We start from the raw sequence: 22,957 nt of genomic DNA on the forward strand, positions 1-22,957 counted from the left end.
CGCAGGGCCTGTGGGTGCCCCTGCATGTTAGGGAAACTGAGCTGCCAGGCCTAGGGTGGCAGGTGCCATGTGGGCCAGCTCGGCCCACCTGGTGCTACTGAAGGTGAGTGAGGACCCTGGAGGGCGTGAGGCTCCTGAATGTTTCCAGAACCTCTGCAGCCCTAGGCCTCACCTGGGCCAGGAGGCCTAGAACTAGAGACTTTATGGGCTGGAAGGAACCTTAGAGGTCTTCAAAGCCAATCTCCAATTTGATGCCCTCCCTGAAGTTAGCCCCCTGGCTTTGCTTGTTCGCCTCCAGTGATGGGAAACTCAGTCCAGGCCTGGATAGACTGAATTTCCCTTGGTACACTGTCCCTTCCACTTCCTGGTCCTGGTTCTGACCACGGGCAGGAAGAGAGCAAGCATGTTTCTAGTGCTCCATGGTAGCCCTGTGGAGACCTTCTCATCCCGAGAGCTTCTCTCTTCAGGTCCTATATCTCCAGCTCACCATCCATGCCCTAGGCCTGGTCCCCATTCCCTCCTGGTCTTGGTCAAAGCCCGCGTCAACATTCAGGGCTGGAGTGGCTCCCCAGCCTCCAGTGTTGTGTGGTCAGTGCAGAGAACAATCCTGCTGCCGCCTCCTTCTGGACCTTTGCCTTTGTGGGCCCAGCCCAAGGCCCTGCTGCCCTAAGCTGATGGCCAGCCACAGTCCATCTATGAGTCCTGCTCAGATCCTGCCAGCCCAGCCCATCACTGTGCCCTGGGATCTTGGGCGCCAAGGGCAGGACCTCAGTCATCTTGCTAACCCCCAGTCTGAGCCGGAGCTCCCTCAGGAGTCAGGTGTGGCTCACTCGGCCTCGCCTGCCCTAGGCACTTGTCTCCACGATGCACTTGAGGAACATGGTGTCGTCCTTCACGTAGGCGTGCTTGGGCGACTGCAGCCTGCTGAGGGGGAAGAAGAGCGGGCAACCGCTGGCCACGTTGGTTTCACTCTGGGGCCGCTGGAAGGATGCTGAGCTCAGGTCAGGCCGGAAGGCATCGATGGCGTGCTCACGGTTGTTCTGGTCGATCAGCATGAAGGTGACCTGCAGGGCAGGGGGCAGTGGAGGTCAGGCCCTGGGAGCCAGGTCTGTGTCTATCACCTGTGTACCCCTCTGACCCTGAGCTCAGACTGGTTAGGACTCAAAAGGACGATGTAAGGACCGCACATGGCGTATAGCGACACCCAGGAAAGGGAAGCACCTGGTGTTCTGAGCAGGCTTCAGGGGCTGTCCTAAGCTTAGGGATCAGGAAGGGGAGAATTCGGATGCCACAGTCAATTTTGGTTGGCTACTGAGGGCTAACGGTGGGACTGGAGCCCTGAGAAGGAGGCCAGACTCGATAATCTATAACGCCCCTTCCTGCTCTGAAAGGTTTGATCCATCACTAGAGCTAGAACCACCCTGGGCAAGAAGATGGGCCTTCTACCGAGGGGCTGTCAATCAACGCCCCGAAAGGTGAATGGAGCTTCTGGTTTGCATAGGGCGGATGTGTGTGCCCCCGGGAAGCTGATGACCTACAAGTGACACAAACCCTCTTCCCTGGCACACCACTGAAACGCCCATCCGGACACGAAACGCCTTCCCATTGCCCACAGAGCAGTTCTCAAACTTGGTTGTGCTTTAGACTCCCCGGGGAAGGTTTTAAAAATCGGAAAGCTTAGGTCTCACCATTTACTGTAGTGAGACCGGCCGTTGGTACTTTTAAAATCTCCCAGCACATATGGGAACCACTGAGTTACTGACTCATAGCCAGACCTCCGTGGCCCTCCCGCCCCCGCCCCACCTGTTTTCCTTTATCTCCCTCCTCCCCAGCGAAGGCCTGTATTCTCAACCCCTTCCTTCCCTCCCTCACCCCCTTGCTGCTGCTGTTCACCTGCAGGGAATGCGTAGCCTCCCCCACCCTTTTAAATATTTTTAATAGATTTTATTTTTAGAGCAGTTTCAAGCACACAGCAAAATTGAATGGAAAATATAGAGACTTCCCACATACCCCCTGCCCCCACACAGCCTCCCCCACTATCACCATCCTGCACCAGAGTGGTACATGTGTTACAATCGATGAACCGACACTGACACATCACAGTCATCCGTTCACTCTTGGCGGCGTACATTGTACGGGTTCAGACAAATGTATAATGACATGTATCCACCATTACGGTATCATATAGAGTATTTTCGCTGCCTTAAAAATCCTCTGTGCTCTGCCTATTCATCCCTCCCTTTCCTCAACCCCTGGCAACCACTGATCCTTTTACTGTCTCCATAGCTTTGCCTTTTCCAGAGTGTCATAGAGTTGGAATCATACAGTATGTAGCCTTTTCAGATGGGCTTCTTTCACTTAGTGATGTGCATTTAAGGTTCCTCTATGTCTTTTCATGGCTTGATAGCTCATTTCTTTTTAGTGCTGAATAATATTTCATTGTCTGGATGTACCACGGTTTATTTATCCATTCACCTACTGAAGGACATCTTGGCTACTTCCAAGTTTTGGCAGTTATGAAAAAAGCTGCTATAAATATCCATGCACAAGTTTTTGTGTAGACCTAAGTTTTCAACTCATTTGGGTAAATCCCAAGGAGTGTGAGTGCTGGACCACACGGTAAGAGTATGTTTAGTTTTGTAAGAAACCACCAAACTGTCTTCCAAAGGACTGTAGCATTTTGCATTCCCAGCAGCGATGAATGAGAGTTCCTGTTGCTCCACATCCTCGCCAGCATTTGTTGTTGTCAGTGTTCTGGATTTTGGCCATTCTAAGAGGTGTGTAGTGGTATCTGCCTCCTTCCCTTTTTCTGAAAATGCTGCCAGTTCAGGCTGGCCCCAAAACACCTCCTCCAGGAAGTTTTCCTGATTCACCCCACCATGTGAATTTCATTTCACCAAGCCTTCCAGGGCTGCTGGTCCAGGCATTTTAGCCCCTGGACTTGTGATGCTGGAGGGAGCCTTGGCTACTAGATGTGAACTTGGCTCTTGTTTCATAAAAGGGGAAACTGATAACGCAGAGAGAGCAAAGAACTTGTCCAGGTCACACAGCCAGTTCATGGCTAAACCAGAACCAGGACCCAGGTTCCCCCACCCCACCCCATTGTTCCCGCGGCCCATACCTTGTTCCGGAATGGCCAAGGCAGCAGAGCATCGTATTCCCCTCTCATGATCACGATGAAGAGCGAGAGGTGGGTCCTCTTTCCCGTCCCGTCCCCATTCAGATAGAGCCGCAGGCACAATTTGTAGCCATACTTGGCTGTGTAGAAAGCTGAAATGCGGAAGCCAGAGTCAGCTGGAGAGTGTTGGATTTTGCAGACGAGGAAACTGGGACCGGCTGTTAGGCATGCCAAGGCCAGTGGCTCAAAACTAAGAAATCTGGGGTTGGAGCCCAGTATTCTTCTTGATTATAGAGCACCAAAGAGGCTCTGGCTCTTGGAGATCACCTAGCCCGGTGGCTGTCAACTGGCCATCAGAACCACAGATCGCCGAGCCCCACCCCGGAGTTTCTGACTGGTAGAGCTGGGGTGAGGACTGAGAATTTGCATTTCTAACAAGTTGGCAGGGTTTGGTGATGCTGCTGGTCCTGGAACCACACTTTGATTTAACCAACCTGCATTTTATATTCAGGAAACAGAGCCCAGAGGGGAAGTGGCTGGCCACGGTCTCACAGTGTGTTGGGGGCAGAGCCAGGATTAGGGGCTACCCAACTTCCCAACACTGATTTCTTTCTGCGGCCCTAGGCCAAGTGGTTGGGGTCTCCTGGAAGTTGGCAGAAAGTGGGCCTGCTTGCAGTTCTGCCCGCCACCCTTGGCAAAGGCCCCTGAGGGATGAATCATCCCCCGGTGAATAAGCACAGCGGCCTGTGGGCTGGCTTCCTGGGCAGCTGAAAGGGCCATCTGGGTTCCAGCGGCTGTTACCACAAGGGCCCCCCTGGGAGGGGCTCAGTGGGGACAGGGTGTGTAAGTGTGGGGGGCAGACAGGAAGGGGCAGAGAAGCGACAGGCTGACAGTGACTCATCTCTGCCCCTTACATACTCATAGAACAGGAAGCCAGAGACCCCGCTTGATTTTTCCCTCTTTGGAAAGAACCCAGGAGAAGAAGCCCACAGGGGCCTGGCTTTGTGACCCAGATCTGCTCTGCAGCGCCTCTCCTCTCCTCCCCTATGGAGGCAGGAGGCTGAAGAGGAATAATCCCAGCCCTGCTGGTCTTGGGTGTGGCAGGGGAGCTCATGAACAGGAAAGATATGACGTTGAGGAAGATGTGAGAGGTTGTTAAAATCGGCACCCACAGAAATCCTCCCTAATGACCCACCCAATCACTTACACTCACGTGAATGAGAAGAGGGGAAAAGCACACAGGTCTGAGCATTTTATGCACAATATATGCATTGTTATATAAACGGTCATCAATTAAGGGGAACATCTACTGAGTAACCACTTTATGCAGATATTGTGCCAGGCCCAGAAATGAGCAAGAACTGTGTAAATGCCCCGATTTACACAATCATACACACATGCACGTTGTTTTACTCAGCTCTCCACTTGTCTTATTTCAGACTGTTGCTCCCTGAGGGCAGGGGCCCCACGGCATTCACTGTGAAAATTGTCCTCTCATTTGCACGAGCGTGGTTCAGAGCACACGCTGTCACATGTGATATCCACACGAAGTAGAAGACGATTTTTATTCCTATCTGCAGAACGTGACTGATGCTCAGGGAGGTGGAAGGCGTGCCCACTTCGGACAGCCCGTGCTCTGTGTGGCTGAGGGGGGAGTCTACACCTCCATGGTCCCAGCACGGTAGGCGGCCTGAATGGACACCGGCCTAAGTGGACACAGTACGGCCATCACGGAGTTGGCTGCTCTCCCTGCCTGTTTCCTGGGCCCAGGGAGACCAGCCTCCCCGAGCTGCTCTCTGTGCCCCTGGGGACATGTTACCTGGGGAGAAGAGGCTGACGGTCCTGCCGCAGGCCGACTCATGGCACCGCCTGGTGACATTAGTGATCTTCCACAGGAAGGTGCCGTCGAAGGAGGCTTCCTCCATGAGGCGGAGGCTCTGCTCCAGCTTGCCCAGGGCCTGGTCTTTCTGGGCCAGGGTCTGCTGCAACTCCACCACCTGTGGGAAGCCCATTCAGCCAGGGACACCAGAACCCAGCTGTGGGAGGGGGTGGGGATGGCGGGACACGGAGATAGATCTGCCCAGAACATGCCTTCCTGACCAGCCTCCCACAGGCACGTGCATCTGCCTTTGCACATGCTGTTCCCCTGCCTGGAATTCCTTTTCCTTCCTTCTCCACTCCACTGAACTCCTATTCATCCATCAGGAATCTGGCTCACGTAGCCCTTCCCTGGGAAACCTTCAACCACTGGCCTAGCTCAGCTGGTCTCTCTCTCATCTATGCTCTTACACAGCCATGACAACAGTTTTATGAGATATATTTCTCTGTCTTTCCTACCAGATAGATGGTCTCCCCTACCAAGGGCTGGGGCCATGCTCATTTTATCTCTGTGTCTGTGCCTTGTATGCAAGGCAGGAAGTTTGCTGAAGAACTGAAGACATGGTCTGTCCTTAGGGAGCCCACCTTCTAGCTGGGGCAAGAGTTACATAAATAAAGCTTTACTGGGTCACTGGAACCCAGTGCCTGGCTCTTCTGGTAGGTTTCCCCGTTGACACTTGAAAGAATACAAATTTATTCTTGGGTGAGCTCAGGTAGGGAAGTCAGGAATGGGAGTGAGTATCCTTGAAGAAAACTGAATCCCCAATTTTACACATGAAAAAGTTGAAGTCCAGAAGGGGAAAGTGACTTGTTCAGACCTACACAGCAAGTTAATGGTGGACCTGAAACTAAAATCCAGGCCTAACTCAGCATGAGACAGGGATGTAATGCTGCTGCAAAACAAAGCAACATTAGCATGATGACTGGTTATATTAAGAAAAGTATTAGCTCTGGAACAAAGGAAGGGACAGTCCAGCTCAACCAAGAACTATCAGATATGTGGATTATCTGGAGTCGGTCTGGGACTTCCACTATGAGTGTGTGGAATCCTTTAGAGACTGAGCCAGAGCACAGGAGGACAGCATGAAACAACATGCTCTGATGAAGGGGTGAAGGCACTGGGGCATTTAGCCTAAAGAAAGAAATACTCAGGTAGGACATAATCACTGACTGCTCATCTCTGAAGGGCTTCCATGGGGACTAGAAGGCAGATTTGTTCTGTGGGCCCTGAGAGGCAGGGCCAGGAACAATCGATGCAGGGACGACACAGAGAGGCTGATTTCAGTTTAGTATAAGAACTTTCTAATAGTGAAAAATGTCCAGCAATGGAATGAGATGCTTGGGGAGGGAGGATCCCATCACAGAAGAAGTTCAAGCAAAGGAAATGAAATACTGGATGGGGGAATTTGACCTTGACTATAGCTTCTGACTCAGTGTTCTTCCTACAAGGTCTTGGGACACAGGAGATTTTTTGATGGGAGAGTGACTGCTCTGAGCAGGGAGAATGCCTAGGAGGAAGGCTGGCCCACTGCTCTGGAGACAAGATGGGGCAAAGGGGACCCCCCTGAGCCGCCCTGGAAGGTAAACTTGCCTCCCATGCTCACCCTCTGTTCCAAGCTCAGGATGTGCTCGCGGTCCAGCTGGCTCTGGTGGATGGAGGCCGCCAGGGCCAGGTGGGAGGCCTCCACCTCCTTGTTGAGGACAGCGACAATGTTCTCAAACACACGCAGCTTCCCCTCCAGGTCCGCCAGCAGCTTCTCCTTCATGAACTGCTGCAGGGCCAGCTCCTCCTGGCTCTCGGAGCACGGCGCCCGGTAACAGTCCACCTCCAGGTCCCCAGCCACCTCCACAGCAGCCTGCAGCTGTAGGTCTGACAGATTCTGCTCCAGGGCCATGGGCCCGGACCCCAGGCCAGAGCCCAGCTGGGCCTTCCACTGTTTCATGAAGCCCAACAGCAGGTTTAGGTGGGTGGCCTGGGAGGTGACCTCATGCTCCTGCATGAACTTTGGGCTCCCCTGCCAAGTGAATAGGGCCGATCAGTGAAAACAGAGAAGGTAGAGGGAGGACCAGGGAGCAGTGCAGAGTCTCGCCACCAAAGGTTGCCAGGGAAAGTCAGATTCATTCACCTAGCAAGGGGGAAGTTGCTTTGTGTGCAGCAAGGGGGAGGAGGACCCTGGCATCAGACATGCCTGTGGTGAGTCATGAGCATCCCAGCCTGCCCTTGAGTGCAGGGATGATTCAGGACCATGGAGAGAGGCGGGGGGTGGGTGGGGAGCGTCATTTTAGTGACACTACAATGCTCAGGTGAGACATTAAGGAGAACTTCCCTGAGTACGGAGATGATTACCAGTGGGATTTGTTGCTTGGGAGAGTCATTAATGTAAGGGACATCCAGAGGACTAGGTTGACGTTGTGGGAAAATCCTGGAGGGGCTGGAGCAGGGAGATCCAGAGGTCTGGGACTGTAGTGGATAGACCTCTCTTTCACACTCAGATGCTTACCTTGAAGGAGCAGCCAACACCTGCAAAGGGGCACCCAACTCCAATCTCGGCCACTTCGGGGTGATCCTGCAAATAATAACCATGTCACTGGATGTTATGGGGGTTCCAGTGGTGGCCACTCTGCAAAGCACCAGGATCCACCAGGGCATGAGCTGGGCTGGGCCACATGATTTTGCACATGTTGTTCCTTCTGCCCGGTGGACTCCTTTCCACCCTCTGAGCTTCAGCCCTTCTGTGACCTCCTTCAAAACAGGATCAGGGCCCTGGCTGTGATCCCGGGCAGTGCTGCCACTTCTCCCATCAGGGCCTGTTCCACCAGCCCTGTAGTCATTATTCACTACTCTGTGGTTGCCCACATTGGTCTGGGGGCTCTGTGAGGGTCACAGCTTTGTTCCCAGTGCTGAGGGCAGTGCCTGGCACAGAGGAGCTAGGAACATGCTGGCTGCACAACTGAGTGCCTCCTCCTCCTGAAGCCCATGGGGACTATCCATCTGGATCTTTCCTTGGCAATCCATCCTTGGATGGATTGAGGCGTGCCTGCCCTGCACTGCTCTCCCTTCCAGATAAGGTATAGCTGAGGGCAGGGACACAGAAGCACATCAGGACTCAACAGCAACCTGACAACGCTGTTCACCTACTTATAGGTCTGAGGAGTTTACAAAATGCTTTCATGGTCATAATTCTTCCTACGATCCTTAAAAACATCGTAGGGGAAGGCCAAGTATGTTTTTTGTTCCCGTTTAGTGATGAAGAAACTGAAGCTCACAGAGGAGAAGGGATTTGCCCAAGGAGGAACAGCTAGGAAGCAGCACAGCCATAGGGTTCTCCCCGTACCACAGCACTATCTCTCATCAAGAGTAAGCCCATGGGACACTGGGAGAAAATTTTTCCCAAAACATACATCTGGAAAGAGCTTGTGTCCAAAATATATAAAGAACACCTACAATTCAATAATAATAAGACAAACAACCTAACAAAAAATGGGTAAAATACTGAACAGATACTTCACAACAGGAGATATAGAAATGACAAGCTTATGAAGAGATATCCAACACCACTAGTCACCAGAGAAATGCAAATTATAATGAAATACCACAATGAAATATGACGATCCACTCACTAGATGGCTAAAATTAAAAAAGAATGACAATAGCAAGTTTTGGGGAGGATGTGGAGGAACTGGAACACTCATTACTGTTGCTAGCGGGAACGCAAAATGGTACAGCCACTTTGGAAAAATCTATGGAAGTATCTCATAAAGTTAAATTATACTTATAAACCACGAGTATAGAGTTATCATACCACCCACACATTCCACTCCTAGGAATTCACCCAAGAGAAACAGAAACACATGTCCACGTGTGTACATCAATGTTCGTAGCAGCTTTATTCATAATAGCCCAAACTGGAAGCAATCCAGACATCCATCAGCTGGTGAATGGATGAACAAACTGTGCTACATCCCTACTCTAGAACACTACTCAGCAATCAGATGGACTAAAATACTAATATACACAACAACATGGAGACACCTCAAAAACATTATACTAAATGAAAGAAACACAAAAGACTACAGACTATGATTCTATTCTTATGAGATTCCAGAAAAGACAAATCTATGGTGACAGAAACCAGATCAGCGGCTACCTGGGGCTGCAGCCGGGGGTGACTGGCTAACCGGGGGCCCGAGGACGCTTTTCCCTGTTGACTATAATGCTCACACCATTGTATACATTTACCGGCATCCATCGAACTGTACACTTAAAATGAGTGAATTTTATTGTATATAAATAATATCTTGATTTTCCAAGAGCTTTTTTTTTTTTTTTTTTAAGAATAATCTCATGGGGCAAAATGAATGGAGACTAGTTAAAAGGAGGGGAGCACAGAGGTCTTTTGGGCTGAGCAAATATAAAGACACCCTAGTTATTCTTCTTTAAAAGTAAAATAAGCCGTGGGCTTAATGAGTACAGTTTGGGACACAAAGCAAGCCCAGCACAGGGCCACTCCCCTTTGCCCCACTGCCCTGGGATTCAAGCATGAGTTGTTCCCAACAAAGAATAGAAAACAGATGTTTTATTGCAGGGGGTAGTGGGGCAGAGGGCAGCCTTGGCAGGGGGACCATGCTGGCTTTGAGGGGTGTGCAGTGATGCAGCCTCTCCCAGCAGGTAGCTTCCTGCCATGTGGGAACAAGAGAGGGGCTGAAGCTAAGGGTGGCCCTGGTTCCCGGGTGAATGGATTAGGGGCACCTCTCAGGCCCTAAAACTCCCTGCAAGTCCATGATTCGAATCCTCTGTGGTTCTAAGCTTGAAGTGAGAGTCCTAGGAGGGATGAAAAGGTGAAAGCGATAAACTAAGTGGAATTCCCAAATCACCCTGCAGGCGGAGGGGAGGTGTTCTTTTGGCAGCTGAGCCTTGCTGGTGTCATGTCTGTGCAGTGGAAGTCTGTTGTAGGGTGGAAAGTGCTACACGAATGTAGGGGTCATCCTTATTACGATGCATGGATGCTTGTGGGCTGTGACCAGCCTCCAATGGCTGACAGAGGAGGGGCAGAGTTGATGCAAGAGACCTTCAGAGGCCTTGGTGGCCAGCCAGTCTGCCCAGAGTCCCATCATCGGTCAGTCAGTCACTCATTCCTTGGAGTGTCACAGGGGTTAGGGGGTGGGCTCTGGACCCAGCCTGTCAGGGTGCAAAGCCCATTTTGGTGGCTTCACATACTAGCTGTGTGGCCCTGGGAGAGTTATTAACCTCTCCATGTCTCAGTTTCCTCATCTGCAAAAGGGGGGAAATAATAGAACCACCCTCTTCAGAATTATTGTGAGGATTAAATGAGATAATACATGTAAATTCTGGTATTAGTTACCTATTGCTGCTATAACAAAATACCACAAACTTAATGGCTTAAAACAACACCAATTTATTATTTTACAGTTCTGGAGACCAGAAGTCCTAATATCAAAGTGTCAGCAGTTGTGTTCCTTCTGGAGGCTCTAGGGGAGAATCAATTTCTTTGTTTTTTCCAGCTTCAAGAGGCTGCCTGCATTCCTTGGCTCGTAGTCCCTTTCTCCGTCTTCAAAACCAGCAGCAGAGCACCTTCCAGTCTCTCCCTGACTCTGACTCTCTTGTCTCCCTCTGATGAGGACCCTTGTGACTACACTGGACCCTCCTAGATAATCCAAGGTAATCCCCCCATCTCAAGATCCTTAATTTAATCACATCTGCAAAGTCCCTTTTGCCATTGTTATGGGCTGAGTTGTATCCCCCCCCAATTCATATGTTGAAATCCTAACCCCTAGAACATGACTGTAACTGGAGACAGGGTCTTTAAGCTAAAATGAGGTCACTAGGGTGAGCCCTAATCCAACACGACTGGTGTCCTCAGAAGAAGAGAAAATGTGGACACAGATATACAGAGGGAAGAAGATATGAAGATAATGGGAGAAGATGGCATCTACAAGCTAAGGAGAGAGGCCTCAGAAGAAACCAACGCTGTATCGAACTTCTTGCCTCCAGAATAGAGAAAATGAATTTCTATTGTTTGTGCCACCTAGTCTGTGGTACTTTGTTATGGGAGCCTGAGCAGACTAATACAGCCATGTAAGGTAACATATGCACAGGTTCTGGGGATTAAGATGTGGACATCTTTGGGGAAACACCATTCTGCCTAATGCAGTGCTTGATAAATGTTACCATTATTATTATTAGCAGTATTACTATTATTAATATTTTTATTCCTATAGATTAAGCACTGCCCTTGGGACATCTTTTCTTTCCTTTCCCTTTATGGCTGTCATATACATGCATTTCATTTAATCTTCACCTCTCAAACTCTTAATAACTAACTCTATAAAACTCCATTTTCCCACTGGATTTCCTCGGGGAGGTGAGGAACATCTCTAAGTGTTTTTGCATTTATACAGGACCAAAGCATTCTTGCATGTTATCTCATAGGATCCCTGCAATAATCCTTTGAGGCTGGTAGGATGGGAATAGCTTCTCCTTAATACAGATGGGAGAACTGAGAGAATGGCGCACTCGAGGTCACACCCAGCTTGCACATTTGAGGAGCTGACCGAATCGGGTCTTCTGTCCCATAGTTAGAGAACTTGCAAGGGCTTGCTGCTTTCTTGGCACCTGTGTGAGCACCGCCCCATCGAATCTCAAAGTACCATGATGGGGAGGTCGGGACTCTGAGGTTCTGCTTCTCTCATGTAGGTGGGGAAGCCAAAGCTCAGGGATGGTCTGTGACTTGCAGGACAGGATGCAAGTTTGAGGCAAAGGCGAGGTAGAGGCCAGGGCCCTGGAATCCACGTCCAGGGTCCTTCCTCCCCACTAAGGGGTCCTTCCCTTGACCAAAGGGTGGCCTCACCTGAAGGCCGGGGACTGAGGGGACAGGAGAGGGAACCAGGCTGCGCCTGCAGAGAAAGAACAGGGCATCTGTCCCGGCCAAGCCTGGCATATGTCTGGTGCCACAAACGGCCGCTGTGTGAGTGGCCTCACTGCTTGCAAACTGCTAAAAATAAAACTCGCAGTGGAATTTCCTCTGAGGAGGAAACAGAAACAGAGAAAACAAAATCCCAGGCCTGAGGGAACACTCGTCCTTCTGTCCGTGTCCGAGAAGTCTGGGGGGTGTGGTGTTCCCGGCTACCCTGGGTACGCAGGCCCTTTGTGACGGGGTCAGCAGAGGGTCCCAGCAAGAGGCCCCTACTTGGGGACCTGAGGGCCTCCAAGAACGTGAGCATTAAGAGGGTGCCAGGAGCAAGAGAGCTACCTCTATGAAGCTACTGCACAGAACAGAGGGTTTGTGCTGGCACAGAGGCTGGCTGAGGTCTTAGATGCCTGAAGGGGCCATTTCTGCTCAGGTCTCAGCTAGCGCTGAGGGAGACGTACTCTACAGTCACAGAGTGGACCCAGTCAGTCTGCCTCTGCCTGCCAGTTCCTGCCTAGCTCTATAAATGGGCCAGTTTCCTCTCTGCCATCTTCTGCTCAGTTCCACTGCCACCTTCTCCAGGAAGCCCTGCATGATTCTCCCAACTGAACGTAGTCTTGTCCATTCCTGTTTTTCCATAGCACTCGGTGGGTTCCAGAACTTAGGGCTGACTGTGTTATTTAAATCTGCGTAAAACATATAGATACCACTAGCCTAGGAGGCAGGAGGTGGCCTGGCTTTGCCGCTCCCTTGCTACATGACTTTGGTCCAGGCATGCCTCACCACTGAGCCTCAATATGCTACCTATCAGTAAAATAAGGATATTGCCACCACCCATGACACAGGATGGCACGGGATCGACGAGGTTACAGATGCAACTGTCAAGCTCAGAGGTGTAAACTTCGGGGGTTTATTTCCAGGCATCACACTTCAAAGGACACAAATAAACAGCAGCACAGTTACCCCAAATGCATAGAGACTGGGGACAGACTCAAGAGGAACACGGTCAGCACCTTCCCACAGAGGCAGGACTGCCCTAGGGGCAAGAGGCTGACTGACTTGCCTTCTGTGGCCCCAAGGCAGACAGACTTCAGCTCGGTACAAATAATGAGGAAAATAGTACAATAGTCAGAGTCCCCCATAGGGAAGTGGTCACTGCATGGAGTCATGAGCTCCCCATCCCTGGGAGGACAAAGAGCCACCTGGCAGGAGTCCAGTACAGACCGGAAACTAGACCAGACAGCTTGACCTCCTGTCATTTTCTGATTCTAGAATGAGTTCAGGCATTATTGTAAGCCACCAGCCTCAGACTCCAGCTTGCCTTTAATCTTCTTGAGTGGCCTCAGGGAGAGCGTGGGAGAAACGAGCCCATTCACAAGGTCGGGGGCAGACAGAATTGAATGCTATTTTCCAGCCACCGGGTTGTCCCCTACTTCACTGTCACTGTTCAGGGAGGTCTTGGTTCTCCAGGCAAGAACCAAGTCTCTAACTAGGTCGACAGTAATCCTTTAATGTCTCCTCTTACATTAGCTGATCCGTCCATGGCTCCGAGCACTTCTTAGAGAGATAGTAATCTAATGAAGTCAGAGGATGAGGACAAACTGATAAGCAGATGGCATGGAAAGTGTCTGCGAGGATGGGCGCCTCCAGGCTCAGCTTGGCTGGTCTTGGGTCCGGCCCCTCCACCCCACCTCCATTTCCTAGGTTTCCCCAGATGCACAGACAAATTTCGGAATTACCACATACACAAAGCGTTGACTTCTAATCAGCTGCTTTCCTTTGGTCAAAAGTCCCTCAAAGTCCCCATCAGGGCCAGGAGCCAGAGGAGTCCCTGGTCTTTCCACTATGTGGCTTTGTGCAGGTGTCAGACCACCAGCTCACCCGCCCCCTAGCCTTCCACCGGGGGTGCAGTGATGACTGCGTTAGGCCAGGAAGCCGGGGGTGGGGGAGACTGATGCTTCTCGGAGGTCTGCCTGTGTCCAAGAGGCCTCTGCCCCTAAATGTAGGCAGCACCCCTCCCACCCCAAAACCTGTTAGAGTGCCTGGAATTCCACCATTAGCATTTACTTCATTTGGTTTAAGACAGCAAGTTTCAAACTGTGCTCTGCAGAGCCCTAGGAATCCCCAGAGTCCCTCAGGGGCTGGGACAGGAGAGAGAAATGGCATATAGCTAAGAGGACAGGGCTCTAGGCTCCCCTTTAATTAGAGTACTTCTACTTCCATCTGATTTCACGTTAACGAAGATGAAAAAATTAAAATCATTGCATTAAGAGATATTAAGATATCTCTTAACCGTATTATCTAAGATTTGTACAATGAATGTGTATTAATTTTGTTAAGAGGCAAGAAGAGAACAAGTTAAAAACAATAATCCTGGAGCATTCAAGCAGGGAGGGGCCTTAGGAAGCATCTGGCCCACGCCCTCCCTTTTGTGGGTGGAGCGAGGTGGCCCAGAGAGTTATGGGTCTGCTCATGTCTCCTGCCTCATGGCTTGTCCACTAAGATGTCCAAGCAGGGAGGCTCAGGAAGTTACTCCAAGGATCAGTTTATCCTATTAGCTTTTACATGCTGCAGGGTAAATGGGAAAATGCATCGGATCCTTATTATTAGTCCCTTGAGGGCCTGTGGGAGGAGGGGCTGCTGAGTAGGGGATGGGAGAGCCCTCAAAACCAACTTTGGGTTGGACAGGAAATTCTCCCAACTCTCTGAAGGAGAGGGGCCAAAGCCAAGAGAGGAGGAGGAGGTGTGGAGACTTGCCTGCCTCTGGTTCCCGCAGGTGGCAGGGAGAGCCACCCTGCCATCCACTGACAGGTAATCCAGACATCACAGGTCCTGGAACGCCCCTGCAGAGCCAACGCAGCTTCTTCATTTTATAGACAGAGAAACAGGCACGGGAGTTGTCTCAGGCCACACACTGAATTATACAGAGCCATCCTGGACGCCAGGCTCATGACCCCTGGGCCGTGGTTTGGTGCAAGAGGGGAGCTTTGGCTGAAAAGAGCTGGGCGCCTCACAGTGCGGAGAGTGAGGGTGGGCGAGCGGCGAGACCCTGGTCACGGGGGAGCTTCGCACTGAGACTCCCCAGTGGGTCTCGGGGCCCCACGTGTAAAATGAGGAGGTTAGATTTAGAGCAGTGGTTCTTACAGATTTGGATTCATTGACCAATACAAGTTTTGTTGTTGTTTTTTTTAAATTGAGAGATTAACATAAAGATTGCTATCTTTTCATTTTACCAAATAAAGGCTTTACCAAAAATTCTATCATCTATTATCACTATCATTTCAGTTATACCAAGACATTATAGGAAAGGCACAATCTCAGAGTGAAGGTTGACTCTCTAAATGGAAGGAACTTAGTTTTATAAAAAACTCACTACAATTTCCTTATTGTTATCATTTTGTCATGAACTGGTGGGAAGACCGGTTCTGGCTGGCACGTGGGAACCTCTGGGCTAGACGGATGACCTGTGACGGTCCTTCCAACTCAGAAGGGCTGGGGTTCTAAACCGTGGTGCCCGAGGATGACTCTTTGGCCCCTCACACTTCCAAAGCTGTCTCCTATTCCTAAAATCACAGCTTGGCAGGCCCGAGAGGTGAGCTGAGAATGGCCTCTCCCTGCCTGAGGGCAAACAGGGCAGAAGGAACTGTCTAGATCAAGAGATGGCAAACTTTTTCTGTAAAGGGCCAGATAGCAAATATTTTGGGCTTTGCAGCCTCTGTTGCAACTACTCAACTCTGCCACTGTAGGGCGAGGACAGCCATACACAATACGTAAATGAATGGGTTGTGGCTGTGTACCAATAAAACTTTATTTATGGACACAGAAGTTTGAATTTCATGTCACAAAATACATTCCTCTTTTGATTTTTTTAAACCATTTAAAATATGAAAACTATTCTTAGCTAGCAGGCTGTACAGAAACAGGTGGCAAGCTGGATTGGGCAGACTTAAGACAGAGGGAGGTGCTGGCTAGAGGCTCTGCAGGCAACTGCCTACTTGGCCTCAACCTCAACAAATGGAGAAAACAGACAAACACCCTTTCCTGGCTGTGCCAACGTACCTTCTCCTGAGACACCAGGGTTCCTGGGCTTACAGATTGGGAGTCGTCTCCTCTGCATTTGGGACAGATCCGATCCTCGCTATTCCTGGGGACACACGAACAAACCCCGCTGAGTGAGGCATTCACGACTCCCTGGCACCAGCCCCCATCCTGAGAGCTCCAAAGCCTGGGTCCTGGAGGCTGATATCAATGAGCGTGCGGGTCCACAATCCCGACTCACCGCTTCCAAACCTCAAAAGCCCTGAGCACCCAATGTTTTCCTGGAGTTGGCAGTGAGTTCTTTGGCAGCTTAACCTGAGCTAAAGTGACTGGAGGCTGTTACAGCCCTTACTTATCCCACTTAGTGTGAATATTTATATGTTGCACTGCAGAAATATTAATATGCTTGATTATAAGGTGTTGCCCCAATCCTCGCTGGAAGAATTATGCACTAATGCACTGATCTGCTCTCCTAAAATCTGAAAAAAAATGTGAATTCCAAAATACATCTGACCCCAGGGGTTCAGGTAAGGGATTGTGGATGTGATACTGTATTTGCTCTTCTCAGCTTCCACTATTGGGTTTTGGTCTCTTATTTTTAGTAATCACAGATGACCATGGCCTATTAGAACAAGAAGGGGCCTCAGAGAACACCTAGCCTGAGGTTCTTAACCAGGAGCGGGTGTCAGTCTCTGACCGGGTGACTCACGGGCACATGTGCTTTTATAAAGCTCCCAGGTGATTCTGATCCACAGCGAGAGCTACTGGCCAGGCCCATCGTACAGGGCAGGAAAGTGAGGCCTCGGAGGATGGATGGATTGGCCAAGGTAGGGCAGGTCAGGAGCAGAGCTGGGCAGAGCTCTTCAGACCTCAGGCCTGGGTCACTTCGACATCTAGTCAGCTTCCTCCCCTCTGCCAGGTTCTGGAAGAATGAGGAGGGAAGCCAAGAGACCCACTGCAGAAGCCTGAGATGACCCGGAACAATCAGCTGGATGGTAAAACCAGTCAAGCTTTGCTCCCTCACCCCCCACCTGGCCTTTCCACAGCCACCACCTCTGCCTCCCTCTTCTCACAGCCTCCCCCTTGGCCAAAGCTTTGAACTTCTCGCTTGCCTGATTCAGTTTTCCCACCTTCTTAAGCTGTAAAGCCCCAAACAAAGGTCACGCTGGGGCACATGGCAGTTTAAGAGCACATCTGCCAGGAAACTGGCCTGGGCAAACGGACCTAATCTCTCCATTAGGCCTCACTGTCCTCATCTGTAAAATAGAATAATAATAATATGCACCTTTCCAGGCTCTTCTGAAGACCCAAAGAAAGAGTACTTGGCACACAGTAGGTGTACAATAGTTGCTTAAGGCAGGATGCTGATGCTTGTATTGATGTCACACCTCTCTGAGTTATTTTAAATATAAATATACACATATTTTAATACATTATATATGTGATACATATTATATACATATATTTCATATATACAAAAATGTATATTTTATATAAATATATATATACTATATATACATATGTAAACATAGATACTTTGTCCCCTTTAAAAGGGTTCCCAGCAAACAAGATGAGGTGATGGGTGATACTGTGGAAGCAGATATATTTGTACAGCAGTTTGTTATTTACTAAGAGAGTTTACATTCATTATTATATGAACTTTTTTGAATAATACTGATTGGGCCTGTGACAATTCTGGGAGGTAGAAAATAGCTTTACAGGCCGTTTACAGACAAGGAAGCTGGGGCTTCGAGACATTAAGCAATTTGCACCAGGCCACATAGACAGTAAGCAGCCCAGCGGGGCCCAGAGGCTCTCCCTCCACCCTGGCCGGCCTTCTGGGAGCTGAGATCTTTCTGTGGCCACTTCTCCTTCCACCAACAGTCAGAAGGGGCAGCTTCAGGGACTGCGAGGGAAGGGTGTGGAAACTGAGGCCCAGAGAGGTGAAGTCGCCTGCCCAAAGCCCCCTGTCAGGAGTCCCTCCCTGGCACCTTCTCCCCACCCACCCTTTGCTCCTCTGACCCCTCACCTCATGTTCTCAGAGAGACAGGCGGCGCAGCAGAGGGCCCTGGGCTCTGATGGGTTCTCGCAGACGGTGGGGGGGCACCCAAAGGGAAACTCGTTCTCATCGGGGGCCGGGCGGGGGCTGCTGGCTGAGCCAGAGGCCATCCTGAGGTCCCAGGCCAGCTGGCGGGGGCCGTCTAAGCTCCCCTGGGGCAGGGGACCAGCCTCGTGGAGCTTGTGCTGATAGAAGAGGTGAGTTCTGGCCTGGGTCACCCTCTCTGGTGAGCAGGAGTCTGATGACTTTATCTTCTTCTCTCTGGCTTCTGTGGTTCGACGTCACCGCTGAGTCACAGCAGGGATGGGGCAGGAATTACCCTTTGTGGTGAAAAAAATCCCCTGGATGGTGCCTGAAAGCTCCTGGAGTGTCCAGTCATTCTTTAGAGTGAGAGAGAGCAAGAGAGCGAGTCAGAGAGAAAAAAGAACCGCGTCACGCACTTTCAGGAACCACAGTCAGAGTTCCCCTGTCACAGAACCTTAGGCTGCCACTGGTTTCCTCCACCTCCTCCCCAGAGCACATTGGCAGAGCCACAGCTGGAGACATGTCTGTGTTCCCTGGGACCTCTGAGCAGCCTAGAATTCTTGGTGGGGGGGTGCTCACCTCCCTGGTGGAAATCCCCAGGGTCCTGGAGGCAGGTCCAAAAATGCAAGTTCTGGGAGTTTTAACTCTGCCCTGTCCAGTGTCTCAGGTAGAAGTCACTTCCTCACAGGGGAGCTCGGTTACCCCATCTGTAAAAAAAAGGAATTGCAAGAGGTGGTCTCCAAGGCCCCTCTGGCCTCTAAGATTCAGGGACCCCACAGCCAAGGCAACCAGAGGCAGCAGGGAGGCCCAGACCTGCCCGTGGCATTCCTCATCAGTCACCATGACGACACAGGGCCCTCCCCCACTTTGAAGTCCAAGGCCTCAGGGCCATAGACTGCTCAGGGCCCTCCCCCATGGCCCCACTCAGGAAGTCATAGGTGGCCACACACTCGGGTCAGGCACCACCACTTCCTGGCTCTGAGGAGAACAAACCTCTAAACAGACACCAGGTCACAGGGAGTGAGTGGGTCTCCGTGGCCAAGCAGGATGCAGATCCACGGATGCATGGGAACTACAGCTCCTGGCGTGTCTACTGTGCGCCGCACAATGATTTCCTTCTGGAACCTTAGAGCAAGCTGCCAGGAATTCTTCTGCAGCCACGTATAGGCTCAGAGAAGCAAGATGCCTGATCCAAAGTCACACAGCCCCTGGAGGTGAAGCAGGGTTAGCACCAGGGCTGTGGGACTCCAAGTCCTGGGACAAGGTTCTTAACTTCTCTGGACCTCAGTTTCTGCATCTGTAAATGGGGATGATAATAACACCTACTTCACCTAACTGTCACGGGTGAAAGCGGGGCAAGGTACACGGCCCACCAGAAGTGCTTCAGAGGCTTCCACATTGTATTCCGATGGTGGCTACAGCCCTTCAAAATCAGGGAAAAGGATTAAAATGGTAAATTATGCTTATATAGTGTTTTCAATCCATCAACTTGACTTGAGCCTCCCAAGGGGCAAGGCAGGTCAGATGTCCTCTGACCCTAGATAAATTCAACCGCCCACATTCCCTGGAGCAACACTGGGGCTGCTCGTAAAGAGGGCACGGCACCGTACCAAGGCAGTGTGAATCAGGACCTCCAGCCTCACCTGGGCCGGGCCTGGCCTGGCCCTCTCAGCAACTGACCTTGAGACCTACTTCAGAGAAAAGACTATCAGACAGACACTCCCTTAACCACATACCCCAAACCTGCAAATTTGCTGCACCCCCACCTATGCCCTCTCTCCCCTGGTTTGGCATAGACAGGCACCCAAGACTTATCTCGCATCCAAGTTCTGGGTCCCTTTCTCTCTAGTCCCTTTTCTCTCCTCTCTGTCTTCAATGCCTCCCTCTCTACCGGCTCCTTCCTATCAGCATCAAAATACGCCCAAGCTCTGCTCTAATAATAAAAGTGAACAATAATAGGTACTACTTTTTAGTGCTGTATTAAGCACTTTTAGAGGCACCATCTCATCTAATCTTCACGGGAACCCTCTGAGGCAGGTATTGTCATCAGCATCCCCATTTTACAGATGAGGGAACTGAGGCATAAAGAGGTGACATGACTTGCCCCAGGTCTCACCGTGGTAAGGACACCTGTGAGCGAGTGTGGGGACTCCAGAACCCAGAGCCCGTGTTCCAAACACACATCTGCTTTACTGCGCTCTGCACCCTGGTCCCCAATTCCTCTCCCACATCTACACTCTCTCACTTCAAGAGAACGTCTAGAAAAGACTGTCTACACAGGTGCTCCGCTTCCTCACTCGAATCTCCACAGAACCACCTCCCCAAGGTTCTCAATGTCGAGATGGCCAAATGCCTGGACCTGTCCCAGTTTCTACCCAACCAGCCCTCTGGCCGGCACCTGAAAAGAGTCTTGGCCCCTCCTTCCGGAATCCCTTCATTCCCGCACCCCCTCCGTGTCCCCACCCTCGCCCCCTTCTCTGGCTGATCCTTATCCTCTCCTTGACTTTTCTCTTCCACCCTGAACCTCCATGGGTCCCATCTCTGTGGCTCCACCGCGCGGGTCTGCACACGCGGAGTCTCTCTGCGCTGCGTACCCCCGTCTCCCCAACCTTCCACTTGTCTTTCGGGGCACACCTGGACCAGACCCCACTTCCCCTGGGAGTTTCCGTGGGCCGCCCCCGGGATGGGTTGGGCGCCCGGCTTTGCGATCCCATCCCGTCCCGCAGCCCGAGCACAGCCCCCGCCACCCGGCTTGGTGACGCCGGGTTGCCTGTCTGTGCCCCCTCGCCCCGTTCGTGACTGTCGTCGCCACCGCCACATCTCCACTTGCGTGCGCAACGCCCGGAGCAGAGCAGCGCCCGCGACTGTTCCAGGATGAGCGAACCCCAGGGGTGCCCCGGGCGCCCGCAGGGAGGGCTGGGGCAGTGAGTCCGGGGCCGGGCTCTGCAGGCGCGGATTCCAGGCCCCTGGGCGCGCGGGGGAGGCCCGCACTTGGGGAGCCCCCGCCCGACAAGCGGGAGCTGGGGCAGCCCGGGAGGGGAGCGCGGGGGCGGGGGCCGGGGAGCCGCCGGCTGTCCCGGGGCGGGTGGGGGGGGCGGGGGGGCGGGGTGCAGTGTAACCAACCTCGGCGCCGCCGCCGCCGCCGCCTCTCCGCGGCCCGGCGGGAGCTTCCGGTGGGGCGGCGAGGACGTGGCCCGGGCGGCGGAAACCGGGGAGGGCGGGGCGGGTCCCCGCAGCCCCAGCCGGCTCCCGAGGCCGCCCCGGGGGCGGGGCGCGCGCTCCCCTGATGGGGAGACTGAGGCCCGGGGCTGGGTCGACGGCGTCGGGGGCTCTGTTCTCCCACCGGGAACCCACACTCTTCCATTGCCCCCCTCCCCGCGCCGTGTTCCTGGCACCTATGAAGGACTCAGTCAAGTGTCCGCAGAATAAACGAATACAGACCTGGGACTTGAACCCCCACCCTCCTCTCCTGCCTGCCTGAAATCCCGCGTGGGGATGGGCTGAGCGGTAGCAAACCCGAGTCTTAGCCCTCTTGGATTCCAGCAAAGAGCCCAGCTCAGCGCCAGGCTCCTCCAAGCTTATTGGGTTGGAGCAACAAGCAAAGAGATGGTACAATCACACAGTGCTTTTACAAAACTGCGTATTTTAAGGGACTGTTTCTATTTTCGTCTAAACACACACACGGTCGCTTATTCTCTATGAATTTGTGCATATCAATCAAAATGGTTATGGAATTTAGCGTTGGGGTGGGATTTTTGTTTAAAAGATACAAACAACTTTTATTTTTGTGAATTGGACAAAGGCTCCTTCTCCATCAGACCTCTGATATCTGCAGGACTGTTAGCTGAGGGACGGGGGAGGCTGCCCCCTTAGTTGGTTTTGTTTTATTTTACTTACTCAAAGGCACCTTTTAAATTCTCTTTACGTATTAGGTTCCCGTTTTTTTTCTTGACACCCAACTGGGGTTGGGAACTGTCTTTTACTTCTTTGATTTATTTTGTTTTTTCAACTTGGGATGTGTTTAAGCGTCCCACCCACCCAAGGCAGAGCTTATGAGGGAGAGGCTGGCGCTGCAGGACAGTCTTGCTGGTGAAAGGAAGGTCGTGGGGTCCCACCTGGAGGGGTGATGCCTGCTTGAGGACAAGCAGAGGGTCTCAGGGGCCTCCAAGACAAGCAGTCTGTGTGGACATTCATTTCTAAGAGAAAAGGATTCAGAGTTTCCAGTCTCTGTTTTAAAAATTTATTGATTCTCAGTCGAATCCATGAAGGATTTGGGACCTATAAAAGCCCTCCTCTGGTCCCACCTCTCTCCCACCCACCGCTTCCTCTCCACCCTGAGCCAGTGTAAGTGAAAAGAACAGGCAACCTGATCTCACTCTCTTCGTGTGCCACATCCTGTTTTCAGATTAATGAGCTCATTTGGTGGAAATTTACCAAGGGAAATAGTTTAATTTTGGAAAGTACCAAAAACTTATCTGTAGTCACTGGGCTTATTTTGGTGGGCTCTTGAAATAGAGGGGGCATCACCGGAGGACCTCTCTGTGCTCAGAGAACGGCAAGGCTGCAGAAATTGAAAGCGGAGCCCCGTGAGGCTGAACCTGACTCAGAAAGGAAATGAAACTCTTTGGAGACCACTCATCTCTATCTAGTAGGAAAATTTTTTTTCTAAAAATAAGTTTAAAAAGAAAAGTAGTGCCTCTGCCTAAGGCCTAAGATCTGGTGGTGTGAGCGTGGGGCCATGACTGAGGAACAAGAACGCTAACCCAGGGAAGTTTGAGCCTCAGCAGTTCGTTTCACATCCATATTTGCTCTGCCTGTTCTAAGAGGCACCAGAAGGCTCCCATTCTCCAGTTTTGCCCCAATCCTTCAGCTGTCAGGCTTTTGACATTGAAGTTGCCTGCCTTGCCTCAT

At 51.5% G+C, this 22,957-nt stretch overlaps 1 protein-coding gene across 2 annotated transcripts; it reads right to left on the minus strand.

Annotated features, from left to right (window-relative positions):
* Positions 1–356: 356 nt before the first annotated feature.
* TRAF1 (TNF receptor associated factor 1) lies at positions 357–20,994 on the minus strand. Of its 2 annotated transcripts, none has more exons than XM_058523911.1 (9): positions 19,373–20,994; positions 18,626–18,753; positions 17,993–18,402; positions 15,985–16,069; positions 7,498–7,563; positions 6,601–7,011; positions 4,938–5,115; positions 3,122–3,270; positions 357–1,064 (listed from the first exon to the last, which is right to left on the minus strand). In XM_058523911.1, the coding sequence occupies exons 3-9, from the start codon at positions 18,130–18,132 to the stop codon at positions 846–848; spliced, it is 1,248 nt and encodes a 415-aa protein (XP_058379894.1). In that variant the 5' UTR covers positions 18,133–18,402; positions 18,626–18,753; positions 19,373–20,994; the 3' UTR covers positions 357–845. The 2 variants fall into 2 exon arrangements, with proteins under 2 accessions (XP_058379894.1, XP_058379893.1); XM_058523910.1 differs by having other exon boundaries at positions 19,040–20,994.
* Between the last annotated feature and the right edge of the window lie 1,963 nt (positions 20,995–22,957).

This window comes from Diceros bicornis, chromosome 28 (assembly GCF_020826845.1).
Source record: "Diceros bicornis minor isolate mBicDic1 chromosome 28, mDicBic1.mat.cur, whole genome shotgun sequence".
In the NCBI taxonomy this organism is placed as follows: domain Eukaryota; kingdom Metazoa; phylum Chordata; class Mammalia; order Perissodactyla; family Rhinocerotidae; genus Diceros; species Diceros bicornis.